The 21,193-nt window shown below is 40.9% G+C and overlaps 1 protein-coding gene and 1 non-coding gene across 16 annotated transcripts in view; one reads left to right on the forward strand and one right to left on the reverse strand.

Annotated features, from left to right (window-relative positions):
• Positions 1-21,193, forward strand: part of Lekr1 (leucine, glutamate and lysine rich 1) — a 180,902-nt gene that overhangs the window by 106,868 nt on the left and 52,841 nt on the right. For all 15 annotated transcript variants that reach the window (XM_031374028.1, XM_031374020.1, XM_031374027.1 and 12 more), the window contains 2 exons: positions 8,085-8,166; positions 18,730-18,807. In XM_031374028.1, the coding sequence (XP_031229888.1) occupies positions 8,085-8,166; positions 18,730-18,807 (160 nt within the window). The remainder of the gene's footprint in view (positions 1-8,084; positions 8,167-18,729; positions 18,808-21,193) is intronic.
• Positions 6,590-6,696, reverse strand: LOC116094470. Its single transcript, XR_004120131.1, has one exon. It is a non-coding gene; the product is annotated as a U6 spliceosomal RNA (small nuclear RNA).

A 21,193-nucleotide genomic window follows, 5' to 3' on the forward strand; every position in this document is an offset into this window, starting at 1 on the left:
GCAGAGAGTGAGAACGGGGGCAGAAAGTGAGGAGAACGAGGAGAACGGGAGCAGAGAGTGAGAACGGGAGCAGAAAGTGAGGAGAACGGGAGCAGAGAGTGAGGAGAGGCCACAGCAGGCATTTTGCTATAGAGCTAGAACTAGGGATAAGACGGGTGGCTGGTTTGATTGGAGGGTAGAGGAAGGAAAGGGGAAGTCCTGTAGTTAGCCCACCTGCTTCCCTGGCTTCAGTGTGTTCTTTTGAGTTTTTAAGTGATGTTTTTGCTGTGCATCCCCCATGCCCTAGGTTGATTCTTCAACTTCTCCTCTGTACTTTTTCAAAATCTTCATTTCCTTTCCGATTTTTTCTCCGATTTTAGAAAAAACTTCTCCTCCAAACAGTTGACTACTTGTTTCTGCCAACATTCTTATTTACATCCTAAATTTATTTCTTTTTCTTCCTTCATTTGCTAATCTAAGTCTTCTTTGTGGCCATTTGTCCTTTTTAAAAATGGAACCTTTTTCTTGCAATTCTCCAATGTTTCTTATGGTTCACTTTGGCCTCTAGTAATGAGGAGCTATGAGCACGGCACAAGTGGATTTTCTTTCATTATCTCTGTTTCTTTGTTGTGCTTTGTATGTCTTTCAGGCTGGGTGTGTTCTCCAATTTTTTGTTTGTTTGTTTGTTTCTTCACTGTTTTGGTTTCATTTCACACAAGTCTTCCTGGTAAATTATCTTTACTTGAACTTATTATGCTCCCCACTACTATTCAGGGAGCAGCAACTGTGGTAACAGGTGATTTGCCAAGAGACCTGAGGCTAATTTCTGTAGAAGACATTTGTGTGTCCTTCTTTTGTGTACCCAATAAGGCACACAAAATAGATAGATATATGAGATGCTGATCTGGGGAAATGTAGTTTATAATCTTCAGAGATAGGTGCATTCTTAATAACTAAGTCACAAAGCAAGGAAAGAATGGGAAAGGAGCAACAGTGAATGAAATGTAAGCAAGAGGAAAGGGCATGGGCTAGAAGTCAGGAAGTTAACTGAGACAGCTTTGTAGAGTGGGGGGAGGCAAAGGAAAGCGCTGAACAAACAAACAAACAAACAAACAAACAAAAGTGCAAATTAAACCCAAGGAGGAAGATGTTACAGCCTAGATGGACTCTTTCTTTTTAGTTGGGATGACTGGCTTCTTGCTCACCTCTGTCTTTTGAAACAGCTTCTGCAGCTTGGGGAAGGGCTGATAGTGTCAGTAAGCCATCAAGTCACTTAGCATGTCCTTCCTGCCAAGAGCAGGAGTTCTCTTGTCTGCTGTTTTATGCATCGTTACTTCCATGGCCCTTTCTGTGACTGTGGCTCTGTGGACTAAGAAGACCTGCCCACTCAGCCCACGCAGCTCACTCAACCTACACAGCCCATGCAGCCTACTCTGCCCTCTGATTCTCGCCTTTTTCGCTTGATGGACTCTTCCAGCCATGCCTGGCAGCAGTCTGCAGCACCACCAAATACAGCAATGCACAGCTTCCTTCCCTTGTCTCCACCTGCTCGGACCCTGCTGGATCCAGTTCCTTCCCAGCTGTTCACTGCAGGGTACTAATTGAGAATCCCAGTTTCACATCCACTTCACACTTCTGTCTCCACAGCCTGTACTCTTGCAGTCTGGGTACCCACTGTATATCCAGGCCCTGGTCACATCTCAACAGCCTGATCGGTCTTTCTCCTCCTTGCAGTTCTTTATCCTTCACCTTCATTTTTGTCAGGACAAAGTTACTTAAGCCCAGACAATTTGTGTAATTAAAAAACAACAGCAGCAGCAGCAACAAAACCCCCACCTACAAGAGTGTAATTTTTGTCATATTTAAGATATAGATTATGAGTCATACATTGAATTCACAGCACAGATGCCTTCTAGAATGATCCTACAGATGAACACATCTAAGTATCACCTCTCTTCAAAACAAAACAAACACCCGTCCTTGTTAACGTTTTCCTCTCCAAGTACAGTTAAAGCCTCTGTCTCACCCATAGGATCAGACAATGTTTGTTTGTTTTCCCTTTCAACTTCATTTGGTTCTTCCAAACATGTTTTCTCCTTTTTCCTTTGCTTTCTTTCTGCTTTATATTTTGCTTACACAGAACAGAACTTATTAGTCTTCATGATACAGAAGAAACTCATTTCTGACTCATGCAAGCAACAGTCTCTAAACCAGTGGTTCTCGGCTATGGATAGTTGACTCCTTTGAGGTGGCACATAAGATATTTACATTATGATTTGTAACAGTAGCAAGATTACAGCTAGGAAGTAGCAACATAAAGAATTCTGTGGTTGATGCTTACCACAACATATAAAAGGGAAGGTTAAGAACCACTGCTCTGACAATATGTATCCATAAACATTTTCTAACAGAAAAAAATAATGTAACAAATGTTTAAGTGTGCCTGAACAAATGTGTGTGACCTTATTGCTTGTATCTAACAAATAATAACATTTACTTTAGTTCCCCCAAGATATTGTTAAGGAAAACAAACTACTTAAAGACCCCACACCTTTGTACAAGAGCAAGGTCCTTAAGGTGGGAAATGATAACCTTCAGAGTGGAGATGGAAGAGGTGGCTTAATTCCAGCACAAGAGTAGGAGGCACACAGTATGCCTGTTGCTGCTCTCCCTCCTGTGCACATATGAAGTCACTGAAGGCTGGGAGCCCTGTGCAGGGTGCCTGAAGCCATACAGCCTGGAACAAGCAGAGCCAGGGTTTGAAGCTAGGCACTGTGACCTTAACACTCATGCACAACAAACACCTCTGGGATGACTTGTGTTAGAAGCTTCAAAGTTAGCTTGGGTTTCTTTATCTATAACATTACAAAAAAATTTTAGAGCCATTGGGATTTTTTAATGGTTGAAATTCATTTATTGTTGTTGAGACAAATACTTTTTGTGACTCAGAATCATCAGTGAGGTCATCTTAACCCTTTAAAATTGAAACTACCATCGATGGCCAAACCACCCTGAACACTCCCCATCCCGTCTGATCTTAGAAATTGCAACTGTCAGATCAAACAGTAGAAATTTACATTTCTTTTACCCTGTGTCTTTGAATGCCTTTATGCCTGTTTATTTTTTCCATCTTGCTACTTGAACCTTGACTTATATTTTTTCCTCCAAATAGCACTTTGAGCCAAAATTTAAGATTGCATGTGTTTTCTTTATATTAGGAGTTTTTAAGCTTGAAACTTCTTTCTACTCTTTGAGGTATATTTATTGTCTTCTCTGATATTATCGTATGCCTATTATTATACTTTCCAAGTGACTATTAAAGCTTTCTATCTTCCTATAAAATAGTTAACCATGAATACCTTTTGTATGTGCAGTTTCTCAAAGCCTTTCAGAATCACAGGATTCTTTCAAATGACTAATTACTGCAAATCTGGTGCCTGTGTAATGCTATCCAGCAAGCAGCTGCTTCATGTTGAAGAGAGGCTAAGAGCTCTTTTTGGTTTTGTTCATTTAAAATCATTTGCTTCTTATTTAATATCTGCAAAGAACGCAGTCACATCATCATAGAATGTGCTGTTGTAAATTCTGGATTGTTTCCATGGGTTCCGCCTTACATCTGCATGGTGTTTAAAGCCACTGCTTCCTTTCTCTTCCTAGTCATTCAGGGCCTTTCGCCTCATAATCCAATGTCATGCTGAATGACAGAAAATTGAAGTTGAATTTATTTGACTATAGAGAAGGACTGCTCAGAACAATGCACTTATTTAAGAACTCCTTGCCTCAGAAACTGAAGGAGCTGTTTTGTGCAGGTGGCTTAGACTCTCTGCTGCTTATCCTGACTGTGTTCCTTTATTTATTAAGGACAGGAACTGGGCATTCTGCTTCTGGAAACAAAGGACCCTGCTAGTCTACTCCAACGTTTAATAAGCCTGTGGGATGAGTACATATCATTCAGAGCCACAGAGACACATCCTATGTTTTTGTTTTTTAAAATAACCCTTAGCACTTCCTGATTACAAGAAATACAATGAAAAACTGAAAAGCAGCCATGAAAATATATAAATCATCTCCCAATAACACATCAGGGGTTTTTTTACATTGTGAGATTTTCGTAATGAATTGTGTTTCCTCAGCTCTACGTGATTTTTTTTTCTGCTTAAAAAAAATATTTTCTTGGTTGGCACTGCTTATATTTCTGTTTCTCTTTACGTAATGTGACAACCTTCATGGGTTCTTGTTTTTAAAGGTAAAACATTCATTTACTTTACCAATATTCAGAGCTGTTGTAAGACACATGGCAGATAATCATGGGGAGACTGTCTCCTCTGTTGGTTCTACACTGTGACAAAGACTAACCTATATTTATTCTGAAAGTGAGAGGGGAAGAGAAACACGTGGAGAAAGAATAACCCTTCGTAAAGAGCACCCCAGCTTTGTCATTATTCCTGCTCAGGGGCATATGGCATAGCTTGTTTTATTTGGAGCCCGGTAAATTCTTATTTTATGTGCATTGGTGTTTGGCTTGCCTGTATGTCTATGAGAGAGTGCCAGATCTTGGAGTTACAGACATTTGTGAGCTGCCATGTGGGTGCTGGGAATTGAACTTATATCATCTGCAAGTGCATTCAGTGCTCTTAACTACTGAGCTGTCTCTTTAGGCCTGTTTTCTTTTCCTTCGTTCTTTCCTTCCTTTCTCCCTTCCTTCCTTCTTTCCTTCCTTCTTTCTTTCCTTCCTTCCTTCCTTCTTTTCTTTTAATAGAATACATTTTAATGTTACCAAAATGAGCTTGAATTAGTGGCTATTTTTAGCATATGCTACTCCACTAATTCCCAGGTAATTGAGAATTATTTATGTAAATTTTACATGCCAAGTAACAGTTATCTCGGAGTTTAAAGTGAATCAGTTTTAACTATTGCCTTAGAAATAATGACAAACGTCGTCGCATGGACTCAGATCTGCTCAGGATATATCCTGACAGAAGCACCAAGAAGCATCCAGCAGGAAAGCAGGCTTGTTGTCTGTGGTGTGTGCTCTGTGGAATTAGTCACAAGGGCACCACATTTGTCTTTATTCTTTCACCAGTAAAGTAATGTTTCTCATTTTGTAATGTATATCTCTTTAAAAGTTGAGAGACTGTAACTGGCCTAGAACAAGGTTCACCACACTTCTTTCACAAACAGCATTCGCTTGTGGGTTTTCTGTTTCAGGAGTCAACGTGATTGAGAAAAACTTAGGGATCAGGCAGAACAACTCAGTTTGAACCACTGGATCACTTGACAGCTTGCCGAGTGGACCTACTTTCATCTTTCCTGTTTCTACTTATAATAATCAAAATATCTACTTTCTCTTCCTGGTAACTATAACCACAAATGAACTAAGACAGGGTGAGCATAGCATCCCATCCGTGAACACCAGCTCCTCCCTCTTCAGAGTGGAGTACCATGCTCAGCACTTGGGCACATCATCCCATCCGTGAACACCAGCTCCTCCCTCTTCAGAGAGGAGTACCATGCTCAGCACTTGGGCACAGCATCCCATCCGTGAACACCAGCTCCTCCCTCTTCAGAGTGCATCAAACCTGCCAGCAGCCCATCTGCAGCCTACTGTGCTTAATTACACAATGACATGGTACAGAACATTCAAAATTAGATTTCTGGGTTTTGAAAAATGTTCGCTTAAAACTATATTTTATATTATTTTCTCTTTTTATATTGGGAAAAGGTGTACCCTGAAAATATCATTAGTAAGGCCATAGTTGGATCTTGTTTTGAGGGACCTTCCCCTCAGCAGACTTAAACTTCTCAGAAAGATGACCTGCTGGCTTGCTGACTGATTTCCATGGGCTTCCCCTCCCATTGATGCCAGATAAGACCCCTTCAGCTCCTTCAATCTTCACCTAATGTCTCCCTTGGGGTCCTTGTTCTCAGTCTAATGGTTGCCTGTGAGCACCCACATCTGTACTGGTCAGGATCTGGCAGAGCCTCTCAGGAGACAGCTGTATCAGGCTCCTGTCAACAAGCACTTCTTGGCATCAGCAATAGTGTCTGGGTTTGGTGTCTGCATGTGGGATGGATCCCCAGGTTGGGCAGTGTTTGGATGGCCTTTCCTTCAGTCTCTGCTCCACTATTTGTCCCTGCATTTCCTTTAGACAGGAGCAATTCTGGGTTAAAATTTTGAAGATGGGTGGGTGGTCCCATCCCTCAACTGGGGAGGGGGGTCATGACTAACCTCTGAATATGGTCTCTGCAGGTCATCCCTCCCCTTTGTTAGGTATTTCAGCTAATGTCATCCCCGTGGGGTCCTGAGAGGTTCTTGCCATCCTGGCATCTGGGACTTTCTGGTGCTACTCCCAGCTCCCCACCCCCATTGTTACAAACCTCTAGTCAATTTCCTGACCTCCTGTACATCTCCTCCATCTCTTCTCATATCTGATTCTTCCCCTCTTTTCCCCCCATTTTCTCTTCCTCCCAAGTCTCCCCACCTTCTACTTCCCTTGATTATTTTGTTCCCCCTTCTAAATAGGACTGAAGCATCCACTCTTTGGTCTTCCTTCTTTGGTCTTGAGCTTCATGTAGACCGTGAGTTGTATCATGGGTATTCTATGCTCTTAAAAATATGGAACACTTCATGACTTTGTGTGTCATCCTTGCACAGGGGCCATGCTAATCTTCTCTGTATCATTCCAATTTCAGTATATGTGCTGCCAAAGCAAGCACCCTAGAAAACTCTTATGAGAATATTTGTTTAGAGTGAATTTGCTTTCTGATTTGAGAAACCAGCTCATCAGAGAAATAGGTAGGTAGGTAGGTAGGTAAGTAGGTAGGTAGATAGATAGATAGATAGATAGATAGATAGATAGATAGATAGATAGATAGGTAGGAAGGAAAGCATGTTATAGATTTGCATAGAAGTTTGGTGTGTATATATATGGCTTCATTAAAAAAATGTCAAATTTACTATTAAAAGTAGGATATTAAAATGTTTGAGGTAGCTAGAATATAAAATTTTGATAGTTCCCTTGTTTTGAATGACATTTTCTGTATAAACTGGTTAGTCCACTTGTGTAGTTTCCTTTGGTATCTTAAATGCTCCCAGGGAGTTAGGTGGAGTCAAGGTTCAGACCACAATTCTTACAACAGCCTACTGGCAGGACTGAGATAAGCCAAGACTCAACTCACACACTACACATGGCTTCTGGAATAATCCTTCTCAAATACTCCCTAAATTTCTTAAATGAAGATTGTGTGGAAGCCAGTTGCCCATGCAGTGTTCTCTTGCCCTTTGAAGTTATTAAAATGTCTTTTAGATGCTATTCAGAGTTAAACTACCAACCATGAGCTGGCACGTGATTTGTCTTTTATTTCTATCCAGAAGCCTCGGTAGGTTTGGGAACAGAAGCTCAGACAGCCAAATGTTTTAAGAAGTGAGTCCCATGATCAGAAATGTATGGAGAGTGCCAGCAACATAAATTTCCTTGAAAACACTAGAAAGGAGCCTGTTAGGTGCTTGCAAATCAGCCTGACAAGTGAAGGGAGAAAAGGCCAGTTGTATGGGCTATTGTGAGGTCACGGGCATGTTGCATAGAACAATACAGGCAAAGTGGAAGGGACACCTCTGTTGCTCTTAGGAAGCTAGAGGGAAACTTCAGAGGGGTTTGGATGAATTTATAAAAGCACCCAGACACTAGTATAGAGGTAGATTTTAGCTTCATTGCTTTGGCTCCTAGCTAGTCACCATATGGATTCATGAATGGAAGACACACACACACACACACACACACACACACACACAAAATCAGTTAATTTTTGACATGCTGTGACTAGTTAAAAGTCTGGGTACTCCTAAATGGTCCCTTCTTAGCAAATGCTCCCCTCCTGTACTCCTGAGACTCCTAAACCTTCCCCTGCTACCCTAGGCCCAATAGGGGAAGTGGCCAGTGACCACTTAGCAGAGTTCTTACATGACTGGTTGGCTTTCTCTACTGCAGCTCTTACACCCCATCCTTCTCCCCCGAATCATGGTGATTTCCTATTCCTTCCAAAACAATGTAGCTAAAAACTATTGCTACTCACAGTATACTAATGACCATGCTGTGTCGTTTCAGATTTACAGTGTCAAGTAGAAGCACTTGGGTTGAGACTTCAGAAGACAGCGAAGGAGCTGGACAACTGTAAAGAGATGCTCATGTAAGGTGTAACACTAAACAGCTGTAAGAATGGCTTGTCCATTGATGTGTCACAAAACTAAGACTTTGGGAAGACCCCAGAGTGTCATCTTTGGGCAATGGTTCAGTTGTAGGTGATGGTCTGCTGTGGCTTCTTGTGGCTCTGTTGTAGTCTGAAATGCTTTTTGGTGGACCTGTTACTGTTTTAACTCAGTAAAGTGTTTCTGTCCCCAAGGAAAGAATCTATGAGTTGTTTCTTGACCTCTAGGCTAGGATCAAGTAGAGAAGGTTACCTTAGCTATGTATCACTGATATCTCTTGAAGTTCAAATGAAGGAATTCTCTCATTTTTTTTCTTATATTCATTTCTTGATTGTCCACAACATTTCATTGAAATTTTCTGAATTGTTTCTTAAAATATCTAATTTCAAGTTGAAGACAGAGTGCTTTTGAAATGATGACATGCTTTATGATAATGAGGAAGAAATAGTGGAAATCAAATAATAAGGAAATGACCTTATAAAATGTCTAATGGTGGGGAAGTGGCCCAGTGGGCAAGCACTTTCTGTGTAAAATCCTGTGTTTTGAATACCCAGTGCCCACTTAAAGCCAGGCATGTAGCACCTGTCTATAACCTCAGTGTTTCTGTGATGAGATGAGAGCCAGAGACAGGAGAACCTTTAGAATCCATAGCCAGCCTGACATATGTGAATGCAAAGCAACAGATGCTATTGAAAACATGGTAGAAGACAAGGACCTCCACATGTATATCACGACACACACATGCCTACACGTGCACACACACACACACATGCCTACACGTGCACATACACATACACACACACACACAGAGGTATCTTACACATAGAGGGAAACAGAGAGAGAGGAAAAGAGAGGTAACATACACATATAAAAAGTACCCAGGGCAGTATTTGTTTTAAAAAATAATTTATTTCAGGAATTTGAAAGACCACTTTATATATAAACATGGTATATCTGTAATTATAATGCTAAAATAAAATGAACATGGTCTTTGAAAAAAGAGTACACCATTTTACTCCTTGATGTATAATCTTGGAGTCTGGTTTCAGTTCCTGCAGTCACAAGGCTCAGCCTCATAAATATAAATATTAGGATGCTTAGCAACCAAATGTTTGTGTTGACCATGGCTGTGCCTAAGAACAATGTGTTTAATTAAATACTGAACAACATAAAAAGAAGCAAATTCCAGAGATGCCTAACGAAATTAGTGTATAGTTAGATTATTTGTAGCAAATGCTTTGTTTTAGGAAAACAAGAAGTTAATAGTCCAATAAGGCCAGAGATTTGGTCACCTGGGTAAGATGCTGGGGTAAGTGATGAAAAAGCAGGGAATTCTTGGTGCCTTTCTTCCTCAGGCACAAGAAGTAAGTTTCTGCGAGATAAGAAGTATGAAAAAGAAACAAGACAGCAATTGCAAAAATAAAAATGTCCCTGTTCTGTCTATAATATCAGAGGACTGTGTCCATTCGGAAGTCTTGTGGAGACAGCAGCCTCATCAGACCACAGATACTGTGTGGCATTTGCTTGTTTTCTTATTACCATTAGTATTGTTGATATTACTACATTATGTGTGTGTGTGTGTGTGTGTATGCATGTATGTGCATGCACTCATGCATGGCTGTTCAAAGAACATGCATAATATGGCACATGTACAGTCAGTTCCTTCCTTCCATCATACATGCACAAGGGCTTAAACTCAGATCCTCAGGGTTAAAGACATGCGCCTTTACCTCTGAGCCTTCTCCTTGCTGACCCAACCCTTGCTCTTTGGAGCTCAGGCAGTGGTGAGGGGAGGGGGACTGAAGAGATGCTGCTCTTTCAGAGAACCCATATTTGGCTCCCAGCACTCACATCAGGCAGCTCAAAACATGCTGCAACTCTAGCTACAGGGGGATCCAACTCCTCTGGCCTCTGTGGGCCCCTGTATTTATCTGCAGAAACACACACTTTAAAATAAAATATTAAAAAATAAAGTTGAAAAGCAAAGAGGTCAGCCTGGGAATAGAAAAATTATGGTAGCATGTGACACAGCTGAGACTGAAATTATGATCATGCAAGAATGATGTTCATAGGTAGGGTCCTGGATAAGTAAGAAGGAAAGAACAAGAACAAAACTCATTGGTTAATACACAAACTAAGATTTTTTTCTGGAGTAGTTTTGCACAGAATCTTTGTTTAATCAAGGAGCCATTTCGTTTAACATTAATGTAAGCCTTGTGCTGTTTTGCTAACTGTACTTTTTATGATATTTGTAACCTGAGAAGAGAGAAATGGTAGGAGTCAAGGCAGAGTGGGCCGAGGAGGAAATGTCTGTCACACTAACTGCTCACGAGGGAATTGCCCTAGGATTGCAGGAATATGTGCTGTAGCATCAGCTTACAGAAGTACAGCTTCCCACCCATGGGAGAACTGCTTCCATGAAAACTTGGAGCAAGTGCCCACTTTTAGAAAACATGGATTGTTAAAGAGCCATTCAAAAGGGCCCCTGGTGCTAGAGACCTTGCTCCATGCATGTCTGTACCTCCTCTGTCTATGCTCCACCTGCATGCAGTCTGTTTGCTGCTTGGAGTAAATGGGGTGGGGCTGGGGAGCATTTGGGATCAAAGCCCAGGAGTCCGTCTCACTGTGCTCAGAGGTCACCAGCTCTCCACACAAATTGTTATTTAATAGCTGTGAATTTGTATTTTAACCAATGATAAATTTGAATTCAGAGTAATTTTCTCAAAAATTTGATGTACAGGGAGCAGGAGAGATGGCTCAGTAATTTACAGCAATGATTGTTTTTGCAAAGGGCCAGGGTTCAGTTCTACATAGTGCCTCACAACCATGTCTAATTTCAGTTCCAGGGAATCCAGAGCCCTCTCCTGACCTCTGAGGACACTAGACATACAAGTGGCATGCATACATACATACATAATATACATACATATATACATACATACATGTAAAACACTCATCTGATAATAAGTTAGAGATTTTTTGGGGGGGGGAGGAAAGGGTTTATTCAGCTTTCTTCCACATTGCTGTTGATCACCAGAGGAAGTCAGAACTGGAACTCAAGCAGGTCAGGAAGCAAGAGCTGATGCAGGGGCCATGGAGAGATGTTTCTTATTGGCTTGCTTCCCCTGGCTTGCTCAGCGTGCTCTCTTATAGAACCCAAGATTTCCAGCCCAGGGATGGCACCACCCACAAGAGGTTCTACCCCCTTGATCACTAATTAAGAAAATGCCCCACAGCTGGGTCTTATGGAGGCACTTCCCCAACTAAAGCTCCCTTCTCTGTGATAACTCCAGCCTGTGTCAAGTTGACACACACAAAACCATCCAGTACACTCATATCTGAGGATTTGCAGTGAGGAAATGCAGACAAGAAAACGAGACATTTTCTGCGTGTCCTTTTGAGTCTGAATTACCTCACTCAATGTAATGTTTCCTAGGTCCATCCAATTTCCAGAAATTTCATTTGTCTTTACAGTTTGATAGTGTTCCATAGTATATATGTACTGCATTTTCTTTTTTTATTTTTTTTGATATTTTCTTTATTTACATGTAAATTTCTCCATTCCCAGTTTCCCCTCCAAAAAACAAAGAAACAAACAAAAACAACAAAAACAAACCCCTGTTGCCTCCCCCTTCCCCATGCCTGCCACCCTGCCCTCCCCCACTTTCTGGCCCTGGCATTCCCCTACACTGGAGCACAGAACCTTCACAGGGCCGAGGTCCTCTCCTCCTATTGATGATCGAATTTGCAATCCATAAGTTAGAGATTTTCTATCCATACTCAAACATCTTTGGTCTTTTAGAAATTAGAAAATGTTGTAGAATCTTTGTTCTTTAAATTTTTACTTCTGACTTTTGTGGGTGATGGTGACCTTTCTCCATTCAGTTTGATGTAATTCTTTTGTTGTTTAAGTTTTTTAGAGCTGAGGAGGGGGTAGTTAAATGATAGAGAACTTGCCCTACATGTGGGAAGCCCTGCACCTAATCCCTACCACTACAAATATAACAAAAATAAAATAAAACATATGCACTTAAAATAAGGTTTTTCATAAATGGGTAGAATTGGCTAGCTTTTTCCACATAAGATTTTTAAGAAAATATCTTCTGTGGTTTATCAACATTGTTATGTTCTTTTATGTGTTTTTGAGACGGGGTCTCCTGTAGCCCAGGCTAGCCTGAAACATGCTACTTGGCAAAGAATGACCTTGAACATCTGATCCTCCTGCTCCCACCTCCCAGTTGCCAAGTACTGGGAGTACAAGCATAGACTACCATGCTCAGTGTTATGTGGTGATGGGGACAGACCCCAGGGCTTCATGCATGTTAGGCAAATAAATGTTCTTCCAGCTGAACCACACCCACAGCATTATTTGTTCTAATTGAAAGCTGATTTTTATTTTTATTGGTTAGAAGGCTTTGGCTATAGTCACTGAAGCGAGGGAATGACTAGTTTATCTGATTCAGAGGCTCAGCAATATTATGAAGGGTTTTGATGCTCCTGTGTATTAGTTAGGCTCTGTTGCTGTAAAGAGGCAGCATGGCCACAGCAACTCTCATAAAGAACTGTTAATTGGGGCTGGCTTATGCTTCAGAGCTTTAGTTGATTATCATCACTGCGGGAAGCAGGGTGACACATAGGCAGACATGGTGCTGAGAGTTCTAGATCAGGATCAGCAGGTGAAGGAAAAGAGAAAGACACTGGGCCTGCCTTTGGCTTCTGAAACCCTGAAGCCCACCCTGAGGGACATACTTCCTCCAACAAAGCCACACCTCCCAATGGTGCCACTCCCTGTGACCCTATGGGGGCCATTTTCACTCATTACCTCTGCTCTGTTAAATGAACTACTGGAAAGAGAAATTGGACTGGAAAAACGAGCTTTGACCTAGCAGTGTATATCTCGATGGGTGATAACTGAGATTCTGAGACAAGGAAGAAAGTTACAATGAATGTTACAAAGAATGCAGCAGTGTTTGCTGAGTGCTAGGGCATTAATTGTGCTCTGAAAGTCAGGTTTGCCACTATCTACAAACTCCATCTTTGTCATACTGTCTACATAATTAGGGAAGGACAACACCAAAATAATGGAAGCTAAGAAGGCAGTGCAGGCCTATAATCCTAGCTACTAAAGGAGATGAGGTCAGGAAGAGCACGAGTTCAAGGCCTGCCTGAACATTGTTTGACACCATTTCTGGAGAGACATGAATAAACATCTTCTGACTCTAGATAGGGACCTTACTACAGACCAAAGAATGGATAGCCATCCACATCTAATTGGTGAAACATGAATTTCTTGGTGTTACTTTTGAGAACAGAACTGACTCAAAGACAGCTACATCACCAAAAATCTCCCTCAGCATGAGTGGCAGCTCACACAAGCTGGAAATTTGGAGTACACAGCATAGCCTGCAGGTGACAGGTTGGAGAGTGTCTTTTTCAGGTAGTTTAGTTGGTCTGAACCATTTAAAGGTAGCATACTTATCTGAACCTTGTTCAGTGGCTTAGTTGGCCTCTGCTCTTCCAGGAAGCTTGGCTGTTTCTGCTTCTTTCAGAAAGCTTAGCTGATGTATTTACTACTCAGGATTCTCCAGAGTATAGAACTTACAGAAGGAATCTCTCTAAATATATTTAAAAATGATTATACTTATTAGATTGATTTAGTAACTAAGGTCCAGCTACTGCAACAATGGCTGACTGTGAAAGTCCAAGAATCTCGTAGTTCCTCAGTCCACAAGACTGGGTGTCTCAGCTGGTATTCATGGACTTGCTAGAAAGACAAGTGCAAGCAAGCAAATATCAAAGGCTTTCTTCTTTCATGTCATTTTAACGGCTACCAGCACAAGGCATGGCTCAGATTAAAGGCGTGTCTTCCCACCTCAAGGTCCAGATTAAAGGCCTGTCTTTTTCTAACTCAAAGATATGGATTAAAAGTGAATCCATCTACTTCAAATTAAGCAAAATTCCCTCACGGGTTTGCTCCCATATTTGGATTTTAGTTAGTTCCTGATGTAGTCAAGTTGGCAGCTAAGAATAGCCAACACAGGTGATCTTCCTCTTCCATGTAGCTCAGCTTGTTTGAGAGTGTCTTTCCATCCTTATGGTTTATATATTCATGGGGAGGGTGCTAGTGAATCTGGTCAGTTTCAGGGACTTCTTGAAACTTTTGAGTTGTTTACTTCCTGAGCTTAACTAGTTTCCCCATAGGATGGAATGTTTCACTTCCCTTTAGAACATCCTATATTTTAAGAAAATATTTTATTTTATCCTATATTTTATTTCAAGATGGAATGTTTTATTTGGAAGCAAATTGGTGTACAACAATGGGCTACAGAATGTGTTTAAGACCAGCCTGAACAACTTAGAAAGACTGTGTTTCAAAATGAAAATTAGAAAAAGGGCTGAAGTTAATTCACAGTGGTAAAGAATTACCTGACATGCATAAGATCCTAGGCATTATTTTTAATATATTTATATGAGAATATGAATATCTGTATTATGCTTATATGTTATCAGCAATATTATGAACGGTTTTGATGCTCCTATAAATATTAACTGTGCACACATATATCAGGATAAAACAGACTGCGTATGTATGTGTGTATTAGCATAAAGACAGGTAAATAAGACAAGAAAAACTACCATATATGAGAACTTTTCAGGAACTTTAAAAGCTGGTGCATAGAAAGGACAGTGAAAGGGTTGACCTTAGTGAGCCGTGAACAATCAGAAAGCCAGTCGTGTACTGTCTAGTGGGAGACTACAGCAGGCAAGCTTTCTTTCTTTCCTTTTTTTTTAATTGGATATTTTCTTTGTTTACATTTCAAATGTTATACCCTTTCCTGATCCCCATGGCCTTCCACCCCTAGGCCAGGCAAGCTTTTTTTCAGATCCTTTAGGCCATGAGACCTAGTAAATCCTGAAGAGTTGGTAAAAACTCATATAGATACTACCATGGCAGGATCCGTTTTGGTATATAGTTTGAGATAATCATATACTGTGCATATTCTGATGGTTACATAAGGAAAGCCCCTCTGAGGAATCACATTTGGATCACTTATGCCAGATGGCCCACCATCAAACACGTCAAGCTAGGGTTTACAGAGGCGTCCCTACCTGCTCAGACTAAAGCAATGCATGTAGGAATTCATAGCCCAAGACAAAACTCACACCACACAGCAGGTAGCCAACTCTGTGCCTCACCTCACCTCCAAATTAAACAGAAAGCAGACAGAGAGAGCATTGGAATGCCAGCTATGAACGTGACAAAAACTATTCTAAGCCCCATCCCACTCCTCAAAGTGACTAGGAATTATGAGACCTAAGAAATTCAAATTAGTAACAGAAGACATTTAAGTTAGTAAAATTGATATCTACCAAGTATATCCAGAATTGTATCTATAAAAGAAAAAAATAACTATTGTGAAAAACTAGCTATTAGGAGTTGAGGGATTAAACATGTAACCATAAAAATTATCCTTTCATATTAGATATGATTGTACACACTTGACATGGGTTTAAATGAACTGAATAAATAATTGATACAATTATTAACAGTTATCTGACAAGAATACACAGAAATGAGAGTGAGGTTTGTGCAGTATGCTTATATATGTCCTGAAGATTGTATTTATTTTCATGAATACAATAAGAGGAACAAATTCATTTAAAGATTTTGAAATTTGTCAATTAGTAATTAATATAGTAGTTGTCTACCCCTTATCCACAAGAGCTATGCTTCAAGACTCAGTGCCTAGCAAGATATAGTAAGTAGCATATTCCTTTAATCATGGCACACAGAAAGCAGAGCCACATGGATCTCTGTGAGCTCTAGGCCATTCTGGCCTACATAGTGAATTCCAGGACAGCCAGAACTACATAGTGCACCCTATCTCAAAACAAAACAAAACAAAACCCCTCAGTCCTAAACCACCACAGTTAGTATTAAACCCTACACACACAGTTTTCCTGTACCTTCTTTAGTTAGTTTTCTATTGTTGTGTTAAAAGATCACACTAAGGCAATTTATCAAAGAAAGCATTTAATTGGGGCTTACAGTCTTAGAGAGTTGGAGTCCATGATGGCAGAACAAAAGCATGGCAGCAGGAACAGCTGAGAGCTCACATCGTGATCCACAGGTAGGAACAGAGAAAGGGCACACTAGGAATGGCATAGCCTTTTGAGACCCCAAAGTCTACCCTGCCCCACCCTAGTGACATACCTCCTTCAACAAGACTATATCTCTCAATCTCTCCCAAACAATTCCACCAACTAGGGACCATGTATTCAATCATCTAAGCCTTTGGGGGGCATTCTTAGTCCACCACACCTGTGTGCCCATGACAAAGTTTAATTTATATATTAAGCACAGGATGAGATAGTCATAATGCAATGAAAGTAGTAAGCATAAGCCCTCTTTCATATCCTATTATACTGTGTTTGCTATCTAATGAGGTACTTACAAGGCCTACCTGATGACGTGTGGTAAGTGACATTGTACTATGGTCCTGGGCTGCTATGTAAACATTACTTAAAATCAGACACTGTGTTAAACAGCAGTAGATCTGACCGCCGAGCAGGTTAGCATCTGTAGTGTGAGCACACGGGGCAAAGTGATGACTACCCTTGTTGGGATGAGGTGGGACAGTGGAGTCCATAACAGTCATCAGAATAATGAGCAATTTAAAACTTACTAATTCGTTCTGGAACAGTCAGTTTATTATTTTTTAACTGTAGTAGAGTAACAGAAAATTCAGAACACGAAACTGCAGACATGGAAAAGAGACCACTGTATGTCTAAAATGGTTACACAAAACACATTTTCTAATCTCTGGCCCCTAGTGACATGCTTATACTTGATTAGCAGCTACCACTCCTCACTAAACAGTCTGTGCCACAATAGGCTTCTAACTGTCACAGGTTCTAATGTGTGAAGCTCTAGCTTGTCCTTTAACACAGCTGGACACTCTGGTATTAGAGCTTTTGCTCTTATTAGCATATACATGTTAATGTTCTGATTTTCCAGTACCCCTGTGATGACTTGTGAGAATTTTTTGTCTGGATGTGACCTGGTGGCATTCTGCTGTATGATGTCACTACTTGTTACATGATCTGATCTCAAGTAGTGTCTAGTTTGCTTTCAATTGCTGTGATAAACACCATGACTAAAAGTGATCTATGGAGGAAAGAGTTTTTTTGTTTGGTTAGGTTTTTTTGGGTTTTTTGTTGTTGTTGTTGTTTGGTTGGTTTGGTTTTTTTGAGACAGAGTTTCTCTGTATAGCTCTAGCTGTCCTGGAACTCACTCTGTAGACCAGACTGGCCTCAAACTTAGAAATCCACCTGCCTCTGCCTCCCAAGTGCTAGGATTAAAGGTGTGCGCCACCACTGCCTGTGGAGGAAAGGGTTTATTTGAACTTATTGTATACAGTCCATTATAAAGGACAGTCAGGGCAGGAACTCAGGCCAAGAACCTGGAAGGAGGAATTGATCCAGAGACCAGAAAGGAATGCTGCTAATTGACTTGCTCCCCCTGACTTGCTTCAGCCTGCTTTCTTCCACAACTCAGGAATACCTGCTAAAGGGTACCACCACCCGCAGTGGGCTAGGCCGGCTCATATTATTGTTAATCAAGAAATGCCACAGGTCAATCTGATGGGAGCATTTTCTTAGTTGAAATTTCTTCTTGCCAGATGACCCCAGCTTGTGCCAAGATGACATAAAACTAATGGCAAGGGTGCTATCATGAAACAGACAAGAAACTGGATCTGTCTTACCCTGCAGGTTTACCCAAGGTAGCAGCTCCATCCATCTCCCTCCAGTGATTCTGCCTTCACCAGTGCTGTGTGGAGTCTGTGGGTGCACTTGAAGTTAGGAAACTATTCGGTTCCATTGATCTACCTGCCTGTCACTGTACCAATACCATACAGTTTTTATCACAATTGCTCTGTAGTACAGCTTAAGGTCCGGGATTGTGATTCCACCAGAGGTTCCTTTATTGTTGAGAATAGTTTTGGCTATCCTGGGTCTTTTGTTGTTCCAGATGAATCTGAGCAGAGCTCATACCTGGGGCTCCCCTGCTGAGCTATGTCCTATTCAGGTTTAACCCTTCTCTTCCCAGCAGTTGAGGTTGCTTGAAACCTTTTTCTCTGGTTCCTAGGGACAAAAAAGACTAGCACTTTCTGCCAGAGTTTTAATTCCTCTGCATGGTTCTTTACTGAGACTGTCCCCAGGCTTAAAATCATGTGAGAAAGAACCAGACTCTACAGTGTCACTTCAGTCCAAGGTCATTTTCCCTCTGGAATTTCCCACTTTTAATCTGTCCCCCAACTGTAAGGTGGGATCTCACTTGGTTTTTGTGGGGTTTGTTTGAAAGTGTTCAGAGCATAACCTTCTTGGTTAAATATGACCCACCTGGCCAATACGAGTCCTAGCAGGTGTTGACTTGGCTAAGTACATCTTTAAGTAATAACAATGTGAATATTTTAAGATATGGAAAAATATTTTATTTTGAAATAATAAATTTTAACTATTTCAAAATACTTTTGCCTTAGAAAAAAATCTAATGATGCTGATAGCTGTGAAAGAGAACTTAGAAAACTGAAGTTTGAATCCATTATCTCTGAGTCAAGGTAAATACTGAAAATTTTAATAAACATTTTAATAATGGAACATAAACCATATTTAAAGATCATTCTATTAAGAGTGTGTGTGCATCCTGTATTTTCTTGCTTATATATGTAATACCTAATTGTACCCCTCATACCTCACATTGCTCCCTGCTTCTGTCTGTGCCTACAGTGGCATTATTACTTTTTTCTTTTCGGTGGCAAAAGCAACTTAGAGGGGAAGAGTTTGATTTTGGTTCACGGGTTAAGAAGGAAGTGTCAGTCCATAGGATGGCAGACATGTGGAGTGTGCAGTCATGTAGTCAGGAGACAGGTAAGTGCTGGTGCTCCAGTAAGCTTTTCCTTATGATAGTACTGGCATAGTTCTTCCTCCTCCATTAATCTTTCCCAGAACAACCTTATAGATACCCCCAAAGAAGACTCATTTCCTTGGTGAGTCTAACTCCTGCCACCCTGACATGAAGATGCACAGAAACAGCTCTACCCCTTACCAACTTGACTTCTAAGCACATTACTTTTACATCTGAACATTCCACCCTGGCCTCTGAAGTTGCCTTTTCATCTTGGGATACATACCCATAGTCTTTAAAAATCCCAACACTTTTCCAAAGTCTAAAGTCTCTTCGGAGACCTAAGGTCTGTTTAAGTAACCTATTATAAAATAAGAAACCAATTTGTATACGTCTAACATAAAATACCCCAGAGTAAGCATTCCCATTCTGAAGGGGAGGAACAGAATTGTAGCAAGGTAAAATCTAACCAAAACAACTCAAAACCCTTCGAGACAAATACCAAATCCTACAGTACCACATCATACATCCAGGGCTTATGATAGAATTATCCGGCCTTCCACAGCACCTGTCCCTCCAAGCCTGCCTCCTAAAGGACTTATAACCTTTCTCTTGGGCTTTCTCCTTGCCAGGCTTGTAGTCTCCTCAGCAGGCACCCTAGGATTCTGGCCTCTCTCAAACCATGCAATCTCCAAGGCAACGTAGGGCTTCACCTTCACAGCTTTACTCAGAGTCTCTTGGTGAGACCTCCTGAGAACCCTTGTATTTTGCATGCCTATAAGCCCAGTCCCAGGTAGATGGTACTGCCTATTTCTGCTGCCAGCTTTCTTTATCACAACATGTCTGAATCTGAGAGAGTGTTTTCCAAAGCTATTTTCAAACTGGGAATCCCTTCAGGAACCTTTTCAGTCCAGCCTCTCTTCTAAGTGAATATGCATTTTCACCATTTGAAACCTTTGATGTGGAGGTGGTGGGAGCACCGGTCCCATTTTTCCATGGGTATAGTTTGAGGCTTGTCTTGAATGGTCTGAATCTCTTAAGTTGCAACTATTTCATCTGCCCTTGCCCTGTCAGCAACTTTAAACTGACAGTCCTTCACAAAAGTGCAAATTTTTCTTATTATTCTGCTTGACTCGTTACTCCATTTCCCAGTGAGCAGTGAGCATGGCACAGCCTGACTCTTGTGCCGGCACATTTCCTCAACCAAGTGAGTCCCTTGGTTTTGAATCCAGTCTCATTCAAGTTCTGTGGACATGAGGGAAACTGTGTTCTTTTCCAGAACATTACATGAGTGGCCCAAAAGATCCCTTGTTCTCTGAGATCTCACGATCCAGAGAGTTCCATTGTCTGCATTTCTCTCAGCATTTTGAGAGTTTTATTTTCTACTAGAATGGTCCATTACAAGAAAAGCACTCACAGGCTTCTCTTGGCCCAACCTCCAAACCCTTTCACATTCTGTCCACAAACTGGTCCACAAGGCCTAAGATCCACATGCTCAGTTCTTTGAATCCAATTTTCTGTTCCTTTTGTCATCATGAACAGAGTAAACATGCCCATTCCAAAGAGGGGAACAGAGTTGTAGTAAGGTAAGATCTAACTAAAGCAACTTAAAACCCACCAAAACCAACACCAAGTCCCACAATACCATGTCACACACCACACCTTAAGTAAGGTAACTTAAGGATGCAGGGGTTTGCTTTAGCTCATTTTTAAGAACACAGCTCATTATGACAGGGAAGACCTGATAGTAATAGCATAAGGCAACTGGTTACATCTTACAGTCAGGAAATAGACAGCAGTGAATTATGTGAACCCAGAGTCCCTTTTCTTTATTCAGCCTGGACCCCAGGCCATGGAATGGTGTTGCCTATGCTCATAGTGTTCTCTATATATCTTCCCTCCTTGCTTAAACCTTTCAGAAACGCTCTCATATTCACATGCAGAAGCCATGGTGAGTCTCAGTCCAGCCAAGTTGGTATTGAAGATTAGTAATCACAATAGGGAAAATTTTGCATCATAGAACTATCCATGTTCTTAACATCTTTGTTTTTTTAGTTATATTACGATCAAAGGTCAAATAAAGTTCTACAAAATATAAA

The sequence above is a fragment of the Mastomys coucha genome, unplaced genomic scaffold (genome assembly GCF_008632895.1).
Source record: "Mastomys coucha isolate ucsf_1 unplaced genomic scaffold, UCSF_Mcou_1 pScaffold16, whole genome shotgun sequence".
Taxonomy (NCBI): Eukaryota; Metazoa; Chordata; class Mammalia; order Rodentia; family Muridae; genus Mastomys; species Mastomys coucha.